The sequence below is a fragment of the Perca fluviatilis genome, chromosome 16 (assembly GCF_010015445.1).
Source record: "Perca fluviatilis chromosome 16, GENO_Pfluv_1.0, whole genome shotgun sequence".
NCBI lineage: Eukaryota > Metazoa > Chordata > Actinopteri > Perciformes > Percidae > Perca > Perca fluviatilis.
This window is the reverse complement of record NC_053127.1, coordinates 27033966-27051133: the sequence shown is the minus strand read 5'-3', so window position 1 is coordinate 27051133 and position 17168 is coordinate 27033966. Positions and strand designations below refer to the sequence as shown.

The window sequence follows — 17168 nt, the reverse complement described above, 5'->3', positions numbered from 1 at the left end:
ATAACTATTTGACAGGATGGTAAACGTGTACACGTTTGTTTGTGGCTGCATGACCGAGCAAGCAGCTCTCCACAGAAAAAGAATTTGCTCCCTTTTGTGAATATGTGCAACTCTATATGTGTCAGCCAGGGTGGTGTCGGGTCTACTTTCTGTAAATAAATGATTCTGTGTTTGTGTTCCTCAGACCAGTGCGGTGCTCTGTTCAGGAGGCTGTGCCCTGCTGGCCGTCAGCTCCCTGTTGGCCATCATCACCATCTTCCTGCCCAGTGGAGGATGTGAGAGGAGGATCTGCACCCTGGCTGGATACATGCAGATGGCTGCAGGTCGGTACAGATGTGATTACCCACATACTGTATACATCATATTAGATACAGACAGATAGAGGACATCCTTCTCACAAATAGCTAAAAAAACATGTGAAGTCCTGCATCTGTGTAAAAATCATAATTCCAGTATCTTGCACTCTCCCTGTGCCTCTCAAGTAGAAGTCGTCCTTCACAATCCCATTCTTTCAGCCTTAGAGCCGCTCTGAAACAAGCACTGATAGCGCTGCCTATTTTTTATATTGTAGAAAAGGAGCAGACTTTGTTGCCTATCAGTCAAAAAAAAAAAGAAACGACTCGAGGACAGCTGCTGCTAGGCAACCAGAGTCTGTATAGCACTTGTAGGGGTGAACCAGCGAAGGGAAGGCGAGGATAGATTTAGAGCCTGCTGTAAAAAGACAATTATGCCTCCTTAACACAGGTCATTGGTTCAGGGTTACATGTGACTTATCAGGCTGCCACTTTCACTCAAACAGAGAAGTCGTCTCGTAAACAAAGCGTGGTCTTGTCAGCGCTTGGGCTTTAAAAATCCATAATAGAGGCTCATGTCACTGCTCAGTGGCGGCCTTCACAATCTTGCCTTGTGCACCTAACCATTTTAATGGCAGTTGGTATGAATGTTTTTTTTCTGTTATACGACAGAATACGTTTCCTGTGTGCTTTAGTTACACCAACATATTTCCCTATACGTGTTGCACCGTAGCGTAACTGTGACTCGTTTTTTCTTAACATTCCTGCCATTTTCTGCCTTTTTTTTGAAGCTCTTCAAACACTTCGGTTGCCAGTTTGCCTTAGTAAGTGTGAAGTTACTTCTGTCTCTGTTCTTTAGGTCAACTGATCCACAAACCCTCATTTGTTTAGCTTCAGTAGCAATTACGTAGTCTATCCTTGAGAATATTGAGGAACTAATTTAAATCCCTGCATGTGGCATTTAATTAAGTCTAATTAGAGGCTGAATTCATTGGGCAGGTTAAATCCTTACGGACAAAACTGGAACTTTCACAGGGAATGGTTAATGTTGTGTTTAAAGTGGCACGTATTGCTTACAACCAGACTCTAATACTTCTCTGTCTGATTCCAGAATCAGATCGATGTTGCTTTCGGAGAATGAGAAGGAGTCTGCAGCAAAGCAAGAGTCTCTTGTGAATGTGTGTGTTTGTGTGTGTCTCTGTGTGTAATCCCATTCTGCGCTGTAGAGCTGTGTGTCTTTCGCGACAGACTTTGCTAAATAACAATGCACAGCTAGAAGCCGGGCCTTTGTTCCGTTTCCAGGTCAACTCATGTCTAGATAGACAGAGGTTTCACAGAGAGCCCATGAAGCCCAGAGGAAGGCAGATCAGTTTGTTTTCCCAGCATTGCAAGGGTGTGTGTTGAGTGCCACCAAAGAGGGCTGATAAACTTAAATGAGTAGATTAGGAACAATCATTTTCTTTGTGGTGCATATTATCAGTGTTGTATTTGAAGGTGTGTGTGTGTTCTCTAGCAGATTGGGAGAAATGAACTGCTGGCGAGACGCTTGTCAACTTTCCCTTTGCAGATAGAAGCCTGTTTTAAACCCAGTGTTTTCTACAGTATCGCTAGCAGGCAAAGGTGTGTGTGTGTGTGTGTGTGTGTGTGTGTGTGTGTGTGTGTGTGTTCTTATGACTGCTGAGAGTCATTACGAGGACAAAAAGAAAAATCCTACAAAGTGAGGCCATTTTGCATTTAGGTTTTAAGGTTTGGGATATGTTTGAAATATGATAAGACGAGGGTAAGGGTTGGGATTAAGTCACTTCAAATTCCAGTGCATCAAAAGTGTAAACCAATAAAATCATCAGAAGGCAGGGGCGGGTTAATTTGATGGGCAGAGTTCTTGGACTGAAATGTCCCAGTTTTATTGGGTAGAAAGTTTATTTGCATTTGTAAGCTGTTAGTAGGATTGAAGGAAGCAAAAGAAAGATTTTCAGATAAAAATGCAAAAATTCTGTACTTTTTTTATTTGTACATTGTATCATGTGGCTTATATTAACACATTAAATACTGGTAATAGATGAAAAGATTAAAACATTTTTTTTATATAAGACATTCACAACTTTAGTCTGTTGTACTTTGTATGTTACATTACATTATGTAGGATTCAACTACAAGCATGGTTATATTCACAGAAAAGTTAAATTAATTAGTTAACAAAATCTTAGAACTATATTGAAAAATCCACAATCTATGAATGTGCAAGTATTGTTTATTTGTAATGTTTAAAGATGTCTCCCACTTCACTGAAAAGTCCATTCTCGGTGTATATGCACTGGAGGTTTCATGTTTCCACATCACACTTGTGTAAGTTGCATATTGGAAAATGATCCTTCCAAACCAGTTGTGAAGTCACAAAATCACATAAGAGTTGAGGGGAACGTCAGAATTTACAATGAAAAAGTCACCATATACTGTAGAGCTTTAATGTTAGTCGGGTAGTCAGTTAAGGCTTTCACAAGTATGCAAGTGTGTGTGTGTGTGTGTGTGTGTGTGTGTGTGCTTTGTTTGTGTGTGTGTCCATGTGCATGTATGTTGTAAATTTAGCGCATACAAACTCTGGCTGACACTTGAGTATTTTGTCATCTTTCTACTGTCACCATTTAGCCTTAATTAAAGGAACACGGAAGAGTGCCCTCTCCAAAGGTGGTGGCTGTCGATACCTGCAGGACTTTTCAAGTACTGACCCCTGTATATGTGTGTGTGTATGTATGTATGTATGTACAGATATATGAACATTATTCAACCTGACAAATATAAACACAAAGAGTCTGCACTCATAGTAGGGATCAGGGACGTCCCTAGGATTGAAAGACGGGGGGCTTAGCCCCCAGGGTATTTGTAACTTGCGTTTGCAAAATCTTTGCACTCACATCTTTCGTTACTAGTACTACGTATTAGAACTACATTTATGTCAACCACCAGTCAAGAAACCAATATGTTGACAAGTAAAAAGTGACAGACATATCCTCTTCTTCCATTTCTACTCTGTTCCTTCTGTCTTATCGTTTAAGATAAAACAAAACCCTGATGCTAATTTCATGACTTCAAAATGCAAATTGGTCACATTAAACATCCAAAATGTCCAACAACAGAGAAACAGAGGCCAGACAGCTAATAAGTTGGTAAGTTAAACAAATATGACAAATAGCAGTACAAGAAAAAGAAGAAAATAGGCATCACTGCATACTTTATCATGTAAGATATTAATACAGATCCTATTTAAAGTGGCTACTGTCTAAATACAATAACCTGATGGTGGAAGGAATGAAAGATTTGGAGTAATGATTACTGTATATACTGTATGTAGGATTGCTTTCATTTTATTTTCACATGTGTATCTGTGGGCATGTGCTCATCTTTAACCTAGCCTACATTTAGGCAACATTTACATATGTATTTAATTTATCACAGCCAATAAATGCTAGCATATATAATAAATATAATGAAATAATTTAGTTTAGGCTATGCATAGTGCCTAGACCTGCCAACAAATGCTTATTGTTAGAAGAAAACAAAACGATCCTTAGACCTATAGACCACTACTGACCTCAATCACGCCGGCTCCCTAAGAATCAACTGCTCTGCCAATCTCCTGCTTCTCTCTCTCTCTGCTGAAATATCTTTGAATATCCATCTCATCTGCTCAATGAATTGAAGGATACAACGGTGCAATAGCATTAACAGGGACCCTATGACTTTAGTTTTCAGTGACAACATTCTATGGGGATTGATATTGTTTTAGAATATGCCTACTATAGAGATATTATTGGCAATGAATAAAGAGTTGTGATTAGCTTGCTAAGTTAATAATTTCTTGTATTTCCCTCGTTCACTCTAGCTAGACTATAGTTTTCCATAGCAAACCAAAATATCCCCTTTCCTTTACCTCAAGAAAACGTAGCTAAAGGTAAGCAGGTCATTAAAACAACTTACAATTTCACTCTCTTACATCTCTCATACATACAATCAATCTTCCTTTCACCATTAACGTGTGTATCGGTGTGTGTATGTGTGGGGGGGAGGGTGCATAGCAAGTTCAGACCAAAGAGTAGCGACGAGACGAGATGAATCCCCCAGTTACTTGCAATGCTCCGGTCTGCAACGCTCTGAAAGCTGCCAGTTCACACCAATGCAACGAGACGGTGCGGTGCATCATCTTGATAGCACAACGACTCTTTGTCCTTCTGTCTAACTTCCAACTTTTCGGCAATTTTTTTGTAGCTACGTATATATCATTTGTTACATCTAAATATGAATGAGGATAAATCAAATTGTTATTGTTGTTCTTATTATTATTTAGGGGGGCTTAAGAACATTTTGGGGTAGTTTCAGCCCCCCTAAAATAGGCCTAACGACGTCCCTGGTAGGGATGTCACGAGAACCGATACTTGCGATACCTTTCGGTTCTAAAATGACAAAACACCAACGATGCCCATTTTTTTGACGCACCGTAAGCACCGTGAGTGCCGATGCCAGTGTTAGTAGCATCGGTGCTGCGCCTCTTCTGGAACTGATGGAGGCAGTATATGCTTCAGAGTGTTCCAGTCGATACATTCAGAAGTTTTTGGTCACGCCCTTCTACTTCTGGTCCATGGGACATATCTTTCAAAAAAATATGAACGAGAGTCAACGGAGATAGATTCTACCCGACCTAAAAAAACGGCATGTTCACCGCAAACTCACGGTCCTCTCTTCCTGATTTACAGCCCGCCTCTCTTGGCTTCAAATAACTCACCGTTGTCGGCTACGGCTGCTGAAAAGGCTACAAGTTGTAAACGACTGTGGCCGCTTGCCTGGTCCTCCGGTAACGTTAGCAGTTAGCAGGATGAGCATGGCGGCGTTAGCCAGGACCAGTCGGGATCACTTTACTGGCTGGGTCTCAATTGTTTTTGCGAGTAACCAACTTGGGTACTCTAGCTATATAATTCAATATGAGTACACGAATGTTGAAATGACATAAATTGCCGTCCCTTGTAGCCGTGATAAATGATGCCTGGTAGTCTGGAAGTGTGGAATGTGTCTGGGGAGACTAGTTGTTGCACTATGACCATTAATTGCACTTTATTATGTTGTTCTATGCTCTATTGCACGTTTTGTATTTCTTGTTATGACATTTTGATATTTTCCAAATATTTTAATAAAGAATCTTAGAAAATCCTTTTTTTTTTCTTTTTTTTTTTACCGTGGTATCGAAATTGTCATCAAGAATCGTGTTATTTTACTGGTATTGGCACCGACTACTGAATTTTTGGTATCGTGACACCCCTAACTCAAAGTGCGCATGACAGCATCAACTAGAGGCTGAATCATTTTACCATCTCCTTTGAACTGTGCACATACAGCCCACCTCCAAAAATAAACCCTTTCCATTTTCATTTACAACATCTGCTGTATCACTGCTACTATCACACAGCTAGAACGTAGGAGGCACAACCCAGAAAGGTTTGTATGTTCTCTTAGAAGTAGGAGCACATGACCTTACGTGTCACCAATTCCGTCATGTCAGCTCACAGATACTTGCACGCACATAGCCGACGGCTGGTTTCAACTAGGAAAAACCTTTTTTTGAGGTAAAACTGCCCGGCTCTTTCTTTTCTCAGCCCTGTGGTCCCGTGGGTGAAGTCCAGAATTAGATGTGAACTTGCTAGCCCTCCACTGGTTCAGCTCAACGCTCCATCCAGAGGTTCAGCTGCTGCGTCGCCGAGCACTGCCGCCATCAATGTTTTATGCTCAGAGAGAGAGGGAGGCAGAACATTTCTGTGTGCTAAGGCGGGGAGCTTTTTCTCCTGTCATGCATATTTCATCGGCCTGTTCATCTTAGTGGTCAGGATCCGTGTGTGTGTGTGTGTGGGGGGTGTGGGTGTGGAGAATGAACAGTCAGAAATTCACATACAAAGTCACACACAGGATAAATAAATAAATACAAGCATTACTGATTTGATGCACATTAATGACCCACAAACCTCATTTCTACATAGCTAAAGTTTTAGCAGTGACAGTGACTTTATCCTTCATTCTTGCTGATCTCCCCAGTTATTTCAATTTATTCACATTCATCCGCTGACAGAAGCAGCTGAACATCACGTTGGGGTTTCGTCGTGGTACAACGCTCAGACAGATTCTCTCAGTGCAGTTATCTGTTCAGGGCTGGAGACATGTCACACTCGGCTGAGTGTACAAGCACTCGCTGCACATACAGGCTTAATCTCAGCTGTTTTCCTGCAGGGTTATATAGCCATATTAACATATGGAGATAATTTACGTGATGTGCTTACATAAAAATGTGCTGGAGATTTTATGAGCTGCATTGATTGCCTGTTGTTTTCTCATTTTCTTGATGTGTGGTGTGCAAGAGAGTAGTATTCCAGTTTAAAAAACAACATTTTTGTGTGAAAATAGCTCTTTGGGAGTGACTTGGGTTGAGGACTTGAAAGCGATACGCCTGAAGCGGTATTTTTCTGCTCTTGAAAGAAATGTGAACCACAGTGTTTTTTCTTACCTGTACAGTCGCAGATGTTTGTTGTGCTTGTGGTTTTTTATTCTTACATGGAGAGATAACCAGAGAGAAATGGCTCTCAGCAATAAACGTGAAACCACAAGTGAAATCTGGCTTTACTTTGAGTGCTGAATTTGGCAGCACTCTTTGGTGACTTGTCTTTTAAAAATTGACAAGTATGTAAACCCAAATTTTCCAGGGGTGGTAACGAGGGATCCTGTGATTTAAGAAATATTCCATGTGCGGCAGCATCAAAACTTTAATAACAACAAAATATCCAGATCCTATTGAAGTCCTTTTATCTCCAGACCTCACACATTGAGTAGTGAAAACAGCAGATCCCCAAGCTGAAAGCACAACAAATGAATTGAAGAAACATGTATTTTTTAGTGGTTTCACTTCATACAGAGGTAAAGTCCTAAAGTAAGAAGTATTTTTATTTTCTAAATGTTGATTGTCCTAGTTGATGTACAAAGCTGATTTTCATATTTGAAATAATTTACAGCAGTAGTTCCCAACTTTGTCCTTGCTTGTGACACTATAAAATAATCTTTTCAGATTGTTTAAACAAAAAGCATATCGGTCTGATGGTGGGTTAGTTGGTGCACCACTTTGGTCCAGACTGAATTATCTCAACGACTATTAGAATTTTGTACAAACATGCATGTCCCCCTCACGATGCAAATCTTAGCATGCTAACTTTTAATCAGGAATTAGTCTATATCCACGACCTTCCACTTCCGGGATTGCCACGTTGCCGCCGGACGTTCCAACGAATGTCCTTTTCGGCCGGATGTCCGTTACCTTTCCGCTTTTTTTGTGCTGGCATTCTAAACTGCGGTAGACTTCTGAGGACTATGGTTAACTGCTCCTCAGATCTCTGCAGGGTAAATCCAGACAGCTAGCTAGACTATCTGTCCAAACTGAGTTTTCTGTTGCATGACTAAAACAGTTCCTTCCCGAGGCTATTTTGCACCGGCACCGTGGCTCCGTCCATGACGATTGTGATTGGTTTAAAGAAATGCCAATAAACCAGAGCACGTTTTTCTCCCATTGCGGAATGCTGTGTGGACTAGCCAGACCCTCCTCTGCAGCGCTGTGGAGGAAGGTCTGGCAAAGCATATTCCTAAATAATTAGGAATATGATAAGATGGTGAACATGGTAAACATTAAACCTGCTTGACATCAGCATGTTGGCATTGTGAGCATGTTAGCATGCTGACTTTAACATTTAGCTTTTCAGCACCGATGTGCCAAAGTACAGCCTCAAGCCGCCTAAACATGATCCGCCGTAAAACCTGGCTGTGCCATTGTTTTCCTATGGGGAGCGCTGTGGTGACAACTCGGGGGAAGCGTTACCCTTGGTGTGGCGCACTTCTCAGAATTGCTGCCGAGCGCTGCGCTCAAAGTTCAAGGAGGTCCCAACCCACATGTTGTCTACCACTGATTAAGAGCAGTATTTGATGAGTGCGTAGAGAGGCAGGTACAACAACGTCAGTAACAACTAAACTATTGTTCTGATATCTGCAGATGTCACCGCACTATGTTACATCTACAGGGCTGTATTTAAATAAAAACTGTGACCCTTTTGCTGCTCTTGTCACTGAATGAACACATTTTGCAGTCTCAGCAGAATAAATAAAAATGACTCTGAAGTAATATAATCTTTTACTTTTGGCTGAAAAAAGTTTCTTATTTCCAGCTAAACTCCATCCAACCCCAGATGTACCCGGTGAATATTTCCCTTTGAGGCTTCCCCCTGTGCAACCCTCTGAAACGGTGCCTTCTTATCTGAATCTCCATCATAGAGAGTCCTTCTGTGTTTTTTGCCCCGACCCTGGTTGCTTGGGAACGGAAAGGCAAGTGTGTAATTCCTGCGTGTTTCCTCACACGCATACACACTCTCCAATCCAGTTTCATTGTGCTGATGCTGAGGAAGCCCGGCCTGCTGTGTCAGCGTTCCCTCGGGCAAAGCTGCTATGCAGATGTCCTCTGAAGCATGGTGATGAAAATAGGAAGTTGCTTTGATCAAAGCACCTGCTGTGTTATTTCAGTGCTGCTGTTGCCGCTCTGGAGCCCATATGGTACCTGCGCCAGCTGTCAATCACAGATATCTCAGATACAGATGAATACTTTTTCCATTTGAGGCTGGATTGGTGCGGCACACTCTTTTAGCAGAACGTGTCCCTCCAACAATTAGACGAGTTTTTCTTTCATCATGCGTGAGTTTAAGATGATTGGACCATCGTTCATGTCACCGTTAGTATTGGGAAGTGTTTTCCTACAGAAAGTCTCAGATTGAGTGAGAGATGTTTTCCTAAAGAGCAAACATCACTGAAGCATTGTTTGATTATCTCTGCCATCTTTGAACTCCTTCCAGCTGCCTTCAGGCACAAAATGTAGCCGTTCCTGGCCAGTTTTTTACATTTCTGTGCGATGGAAGCAACATCAGGTCAAGGATTCGTCACCAGCCTTTATTTAGGAGTCTTTCATTTCTCGTCAGAAGCTTTCTGCTCTGCCCTCCAGGCTGCTTTCCTCCATTTAAGATGCTGTGTGTGTCTGTGTGTCCGTTTGTGTGTCCATACTCCTTTATCTTACCGGTCACTCCTCCATCTTCCATCTAATTGTTTCTTTATCCTTTTTTCTTAACTCCTCCCCCCTTTGCGGAGACTATTCCCTATAAGCACGTCTTTACTACGATCAGAACCCCAAACCTCTTTTTGTTTGTTTCTCTGTCGATAGCTGATATTTCATTCTGTTTCATCATGAGTCGGCCGGCTCGACTGGAGGCTCTTGCATGCCTCAGAAGTACGTTTTTTGCAAGGAGAACTTTTTCACCGCCGAATCGCACCGATATTCCACAAGAATAAGAGACTGAAAAGTAGATTTAGCTCCAACACGCAAGCGCCTGCTCTGTGTGTGTGTGTGTGTGTGTGTGTGTGTGTGTGTGTGTGCGCTGACTGAATGTGACCCAGTTTAGATGCAGTGATGCTGACATTGTAACCTCTTCACCTGTGACTCACAGCGCGCTGACAATAGACATTAATCACAGATGTGCGTCTTGTCAGAAGAGTGTTTGTGTGTGTGTGTGTGTGTCACTTTTTTGTATAATCAGAGCTGCATTTTGCTCGTGCTGTTGACAGTAATGTGATCTCAACATCTGCACCCACACATAGCAGTCTGAACATTTTTTTGGGGATTTGTGCTCTAGCTTTACAAACCTCATTAATTAAACAGGGCAGGAGCAGATTTACACAGAAATCATTAATATTTACTGGAGAAAGTCTACACGGCCACTTCATATGCAAACTTGACAAAGCATTTACAAACATACAACGTGTTTGATTCATTCACTAATATGTTTCGCTGCTGTATTACAGAATTTCTCATTATTGCAAATGGATAAACTAGGCCCAATGTATAATTATGAATCAAAGCCTGCATGTGTTTGTGTATGCTCAGCTTACTCATTGGTCAAATCTGATGTCTACTGAAATTACTAACACGGCTGCACTCGGCTCGCTCACTGATACATCACCCAAAAAAACACAATAAGTAGGTCCACTAGTCAATTAGAATTGGACTGTAATTAAGACTGAACTTTCATCCTGTCCAATTGATCTATTTTCTTTTCATTTACTGGAGAGCTCTGGTATAGACCGTGTGTTGAGGCAGCCGTTTGAGATCAACAGTTTTTTAAAATCTATTTTTAATGCTGCCTTTTGAAAGGGCGCCTGTGCTTTGATATTTTTCTCCTCCTCAAATGTGAAGAGGCAAGAATATCTGAATGTTTAAGAGATTTTTTTCCTCTGATAATAATGTTCTTTACAATATTAATTAACCTCCTTCCTTATCTTCTGTATATGCTGGAACCCCTTTGATTATCTCTGCTTCTGCGCACACACACACACACACACACACACACACACACACACACTGCAACTGTAGCAAGCAACAAATGACATGTTGACAGAGGAAGATGAACGAAGACCGATTTGAAAGGAGATTTTTATGTTACTTTTCTGTATTTGTTCTGGTGGACCGACTCTCTCCTTTCACTTCTATCAGATGGAGAAGAACCGTCGCAGGGTCCAAAAACACGTTCTGCTGTTTCTTATTCCTCTCCTGTCCCCTTTCTCTTCCTGCTCCTCCGTCATCCTGCCATGAAAGCCCTGACAAGCACACACACACACACACACACACACACACACACACACACACACACACACACACACACACACACACTCAAAGAACTAGTGGCTATGCATATTACATGAGTCCTCCAGTTCTTAAGGCCTCTTTGCCTTTTTCATTTTGCAACTTACAGCAGAGATGATGAGGTGGAAGCCAGATCCTGCACTTTTTGGACTGTTTTTCTTACTTTACTGCAAAAACCAGAAGCTGCGGTTTATGGGAAACCTGTGACTTAAAGTCGGTGCTGTTTAAAACATCAATAAGTAATTCAGGAATATTTTTGTGTATTGATTGTAAACAGTTGAGACTGGCATATTAAGGAAATCCATTGTCTATTAATGTGCTGGTGTTTTTCCGTAATAATACCAGATTTCCCTATCGCTTTCTTTTAATCTCCTCTTGCTTATTTTGCTCTGCATGTTTTCTCCTCAGCTTTACAGATGTTACACATGTGTGTGAGGATTTTTCAACAGCAAGCGCCTTCTCTCTTTTTTTTGGCCTTAAATGACTCTTGACAAAACAATATCTGAAGTTTACTTGGATACAACAAACTGGAAACCGTCTCATGTCTGCACTAAATAGTCTGACTGCAAAGGGAACAACATTGTTGCCACGCTAACACAGGAAGCACCTGTGCTAACACTGAGGTTGCTCTGGATGTTTGACCAGTTTTTACGGAATCTAAGCAGATCTAGATGGTCGCTGGTTACAGTCACGCTCGCAGACTGGCTCAGGTCACAGTTGTGTGTGTGTGTGTGTGTGTGTGTGTGCGTGTGTGTGTGTGTGTGTGAGTGAATTACCACTAGTGGCTGTTTGATATGAACAAGGATGAGTCATTGTTGTGTTTGTGGAGGTTGGATTGCAGCTGCTTTATTTCTCCACACTGGGCTCTAAGCTCAAACACACACACACACACACACACACACACACACACACACACACACACACACACACACACACACACACACACACACACTTGGATGATTGTTTGTATGTGTGGGTGCATGTTTAAACATGCTTTCCTTTCAGTTTCATTTCTCTTATGTCGTTTTATCCTCTCCCTGATGAAGTGATTGATCCTCTGCTCAGAGGCTTCTCTTGAGTGCGCAGTGATGAGTGAGAGCCTGTGCCGCATTGTCATGTTTTTGTTTGTGCCATCTGTGTTGTTGGGAATTAGTTTTTGTAGGCATATGAAGGGTTGAGCGTGGCGGTGCTACACACACACACACACACACACACACGCACACACACACACACACACACACACACACACACACACACACACATATATATATGTATATACAGACATACACATACACACACACCATGATTGATTAGGCAATGCCGCTCTATTGCTATTGCTTTGCTTGTGTTTATGACTTTCTCATTTGCATAAGGTAAATTAATGTGTTAGCTCTGCTAAGTGAATTAAAAATGCTGCATCTGTGGATTGTGTGTAGGTGCACACATGCATGTGCGCTGAATGACGTATTGTGAACTCGTGTACTTATAAAGAACGAAGGGATTTGAGCTCGTAGTCCAGCCTGTTTCACAACATTGACATTCACAGCTGTACAGAAGCTTTGTCTAGAAATTCAAAAGGTTTTTCACAGAATTTTCCTTTCGATCACCTTAGCAGTAAAGCAGTGAGAAAACAATCAGTCAAACATGGCTCTCTATGTTAAAGAAATAGTTTGAGATTTTGGAAAAATGCTTATTCACTTTCTTGGCTGAGAGATAGAATATTGATTCCACTCTCCTATCTGCATCCAGCAGCGGGTTAGCTTAGCATAAAGATAAAAAAAAAAAAACTCTCAGCAAGAAAGCCAGTTATATCCAAAAATGTGGAACTTCTTTAAATATATGTTAATATATTAAGTGACAGAACTTCAAAACTTCTACAGCTAAAGTGTAAGAAGTCACATCTTAAATGCAGCAATTTCTGTGTACAAACGCTGATAAAAAAGAAGAAGTCTTGGAACTCTTCTTGCTGTATGTACAGTTGCGGGTCCTCACAGATGAAAAGAGAGGAAGAGCAGCGATGCAGGACATGTTTGAGCTTTCAAGTGTCTGCAACAAAGGCGGAGAGAGAGAGAAGTAGAGGGAATATTTTCTCCCAAGGACATCAATAGCAGCAGGGCGGCTGGGGACTGACCGTACATTCCGAGTCAGCTGGATGACAGCACATATCAGGTAGATCTGGTTGTTCATGTTGAAGAGAAAGTGGGCAGAGTGGGCAGTTTCCGAACAGCAGCAAAAGCAGGCCAAGTTTATTTTCCTTTTCATTCAGGAAGTTAAGCAAAATCCAAGCAAAAAGTCAAGATGAATGGAAAATCTGTGTATAAAGTATTACACTACATATACTATAGCATATACAGTATAACACATACAATACTTTACTATGCTCTGTGTAGATCGCATCAGCTTTTTAAGAGCAAGAAGAAGACAGGACTGATGGGAAATCTTTTTACTCAAACACAAAATTCCATGAGGATAGCAATGAATCTCTTTTCTCTCATAAAAATATGCTTTTACACTTAATGGATGTGTGTTAGTTTATTGCTGTAGTGTATGCTGATGTTGCTGTGTCAATACTAGCTACACCCAGTCCAGTCGTGGTCCATCAGATGATCCATGTAGCATGTAGCTACTACACTGGATGCAATTTGCAGCAACCTGATGGCTCTCAACTGCTGTCCCATTGGAATGTTTTATTTATCCACATCTGATCCACATATTGCAGAATTTACATTACAACATTATTCTGACATATGAAGAGTAGCGTTAGCTCAATCAGGGCATGAAGTCGCACTTTTATTAGCTGATTGGCATCAGCTGTTTAATTCATGTCTCACATGTTGTTTGATCAATCAGAAAGGAGCTCACAACTCCTTCTCTGACATGGAGCTGATGAACACACAGCTGCTTTCACATGTTCGGTTTATAAAAGTGAGATACATCTGTCAGATTACAGAATGTTACACCAATGAAAGATGGCGGGCACTTATTGAGATTATTAGAAGCTGAAACTGACTGTGTGTGTGTGTGTGTGTGTGTGTGTGTGTGTGTGTGTGTGTGCGTAGCGCCGCGTGCGGGCCGCGTCCGCCGCGTACTGCGTGCGTGTGTTTGTGTGTGTATTTGATGAGGTGCTTCTTTTGAGCCATGACTCAGTTTCTAACTAACTGTACCACTCCAGCTTTGTCTAAAAGAAGATGCTAGCTACAGGTGTATGCTTTCCTCCCGTGTGACACACACACACACACACACACACACACCCACACCCACACCCACACCCACACCTAAAGGTAGAGAGAGGATTCCACATTCCTGTCTTGACCCCCCTGGGCCCCACATACAGTACAGTTGGCACGGTGCCTCCTTAAATCAAACACCCACTCTTTCACTGCCCTCATGCTCACACAAAAAGGCAGGTAGACATATGGGTTAGCTCACACACATATGAAATGTTTGCTCTCTGTCTCGATTATAGATATATCTCCTACACGCATGCACGCACACACACACACACACACACACACACACACACACCCTTACACACACACACACACACACACACACCCCCTTACACACACCATTGATTTCCTCGATTATCTTTGTAATGAAATCTGTCCTGTTTTCAGCCGGTGATCCACTGCCATCGATCTAGAGCTCTAGGTGTGTGTGAAGATGTTTTACTTATATGAAACTGACATGTGGCCTGCAGTATGGATTACAAAGCAGATCATATGTAATGCCTACTATATCATAAATATTTAAAGTTAATAAGTAGAAGGAAAACAGCTTTGTGCACTTTCTTGGTGACATCTACATACAGTATATTCAGCAATTTTAAGCAGTGCTGAAATAGTAGTACATTAATCAACTAGCCTATTTTGGATAATTATTTGTGATGGGCACTTTTCATGTTTTTTGATCTTATATAGAAAAAATAAGCGACTAATAGAAATAATTTATTTAAAAAAAGTTATTTGCAGCCCTATTTTAAATTTTTTTTTTTTTGCGGTGTCTCTATTAATTTGTCCACCTCCCCTTGCAGCTGACCTCTTAAACTTTAAGTTCAAGTAAGATAAGGAAAATGTGTTTGCTTTCCATGATAGCAGCCTTTTATGAAACTTAATCAGGTTTGTGCAACTACGTAAAACACACACCTAACACACACACGCACGCAGTTCCCTCTTAATTGATATATCCTGTGTGCGTTGGGCTTCTCATGCGGCTCACGTTGATTGATATACTGATGGGATGGATGCTGTCAAGCTTGTGATCTAATCCGTTACAGCAAAGAAGTATACACACGATGAAGATAGAGCGGATACTAGAGCGAGAGATCTCCGTCTTTCCTCTTCTCTCTTTCTGTCGCAACACATCCCTCACCTCTCTCACCTCCCTGATTACAGTTTAAAGAAGGCACCTCACAGGAGCAGGCAGACAGGGGAGGAAGACGGATGGGCCGAGCAGCCAGTCTGGGACCAAACAGATTAAAGCCCCGTCTTCCTTCCTCTCTTGTTCATTTCACGTCTTTCACCGTGTGACAGCGGGGTCAAGACAAGGCTGTCTTGCAGTAAGTGAAGCATGAATAAAATGAGATCACCCTGACAGCCGCATTGCTCAACCACACCCTTTATTGTCTGTTTAATTATCTTCTTTTTGTACCAGACACTGGATTGGTTGTCACTGGGAAACTTAGTTTGCTAAATGTTCACTTAATGCAACTTTGACAAAACACCGTCTTGTGTTCAGTCATGTTTGTGAAGATTATTTGCTAAACAAACGTCTCTTCAACATCCCGAGGTCAGATTGCTGCAAGCACAACCCATACTGATTTAAAATCTTCTTGTCTACTACACGGTGGGTCTTGTTTTCATAGTTTTGGCCATCATTTTTCTCTGTAATAAAAAGTTCAGAGAACATGGCGACACATTGAAGTCAGATGGAAGAAGAAACGCGAGCAGTCAGGCGACCATGCAGGTTGTACACAAACCGTCAGGGTAAGCAAACATTTTGGAAGAAAGAAAATGAAAGTGTAGCGTAAAATCATCACCAAAACTGTCTGTTATAAAACTCTACAGACTTCCTGGTTCCACTTTGGATGACTGTACTTGCTATAATTGTGCATGCACACAATTTTCCTGTGCAGTGAGGGATTATTCCCGTCATACTGTCAAATTACATTTTTACTTATTTTTTATTTTATTTGTAATAAAGCTTTTGAGTGCATTATTCTGTTGTGGATCAAGAATGTGAATTTGATGGATAAACATTCTACCTCAATATTCTGACATGACTGCATCAACTCAGCTAAGTTTATGGGAGCTGCCAAATAGGAGCACACACATAATGGCTCATAGCAAAAATAATGGCACACAAACAAAGCACATTTCCATTCACTTTTAAATAATGCAACCGAAATATCCATGGGGGAAAAAAGGGACTCAGGTTCACTAGTGAGAGTGAGGCTGCATGTTATCTTCACGTCCCTGAGCGCATCTGTCCACATTTGACACTGGTCTGTATGCTGCCGGTGAGTCTCCGTGTCCTCATGTGAGCTCAGAGCAGCAACTAACCCAATAATGACCGGGGCTGGAAGATAACGCTGTGCAGAGAAAGTCGTTTGCTGACTCGGAGGGCAGATAAATGACACAGTCAGAGGGAACATCTACATCTACAGGAAGCATGATGCACCAATAATATATTCAGTAAAACACAACAAAGTAAGTGGCAATCAGCTGGTATGTTTAAGATGCCCTATTTCTTTGATTTCTTTTTTTCTTTCTCCAGTTTTAACCAAGTCAGCAACTGAGCTTTTTGCATCTGTATCCTTGATCATATTGATTATCCTAAACTGCTATAATAATGTTCCTGTAAATTTCAGTAAAAGTTACAAAATGTGATTCTAAATCTGTCAATGTTTGATTATTATATATTCTAAGCAATTGTTTGTGCATGCTTAAATGCTGGGCGTCTCCACCCACTGAAGATATGTTCCTGCACATACGCTAACAGCTAATGTTTCGAACACTTGTTGAGTAGAAAGTTATCAAAAGTGATGGACACGGTGACCAAAAACAACAACAAAAAGACCCAAGTTATAATGAAGCAGAATTTTGAGTGTGTGATAACAA

General features: G+C 41.3%; 1 protein-coding gene across 2 annotated transcripts in view; it reads left to right on the top strand.

Moving 5' to 3' along the window:
* Positions 1–17168, top strand: part of LOC120543912 (transmembrane protein 211) — a 105918-nt gene that overhangs the window by 30446 nt on the left and 58304 nt on the right. For both annotated transcript variants that reach the window (XM_039777299.1, XM_039777300.1), the window contains exon 2: positions 185–323. In XM_039777299.1, the coding sequence (XP_039633233.1) occupies positions 185–323 (139 nt within the window). The remainder of the gene's footprint in view (positions 1–184; positions 324–17168) is intronic.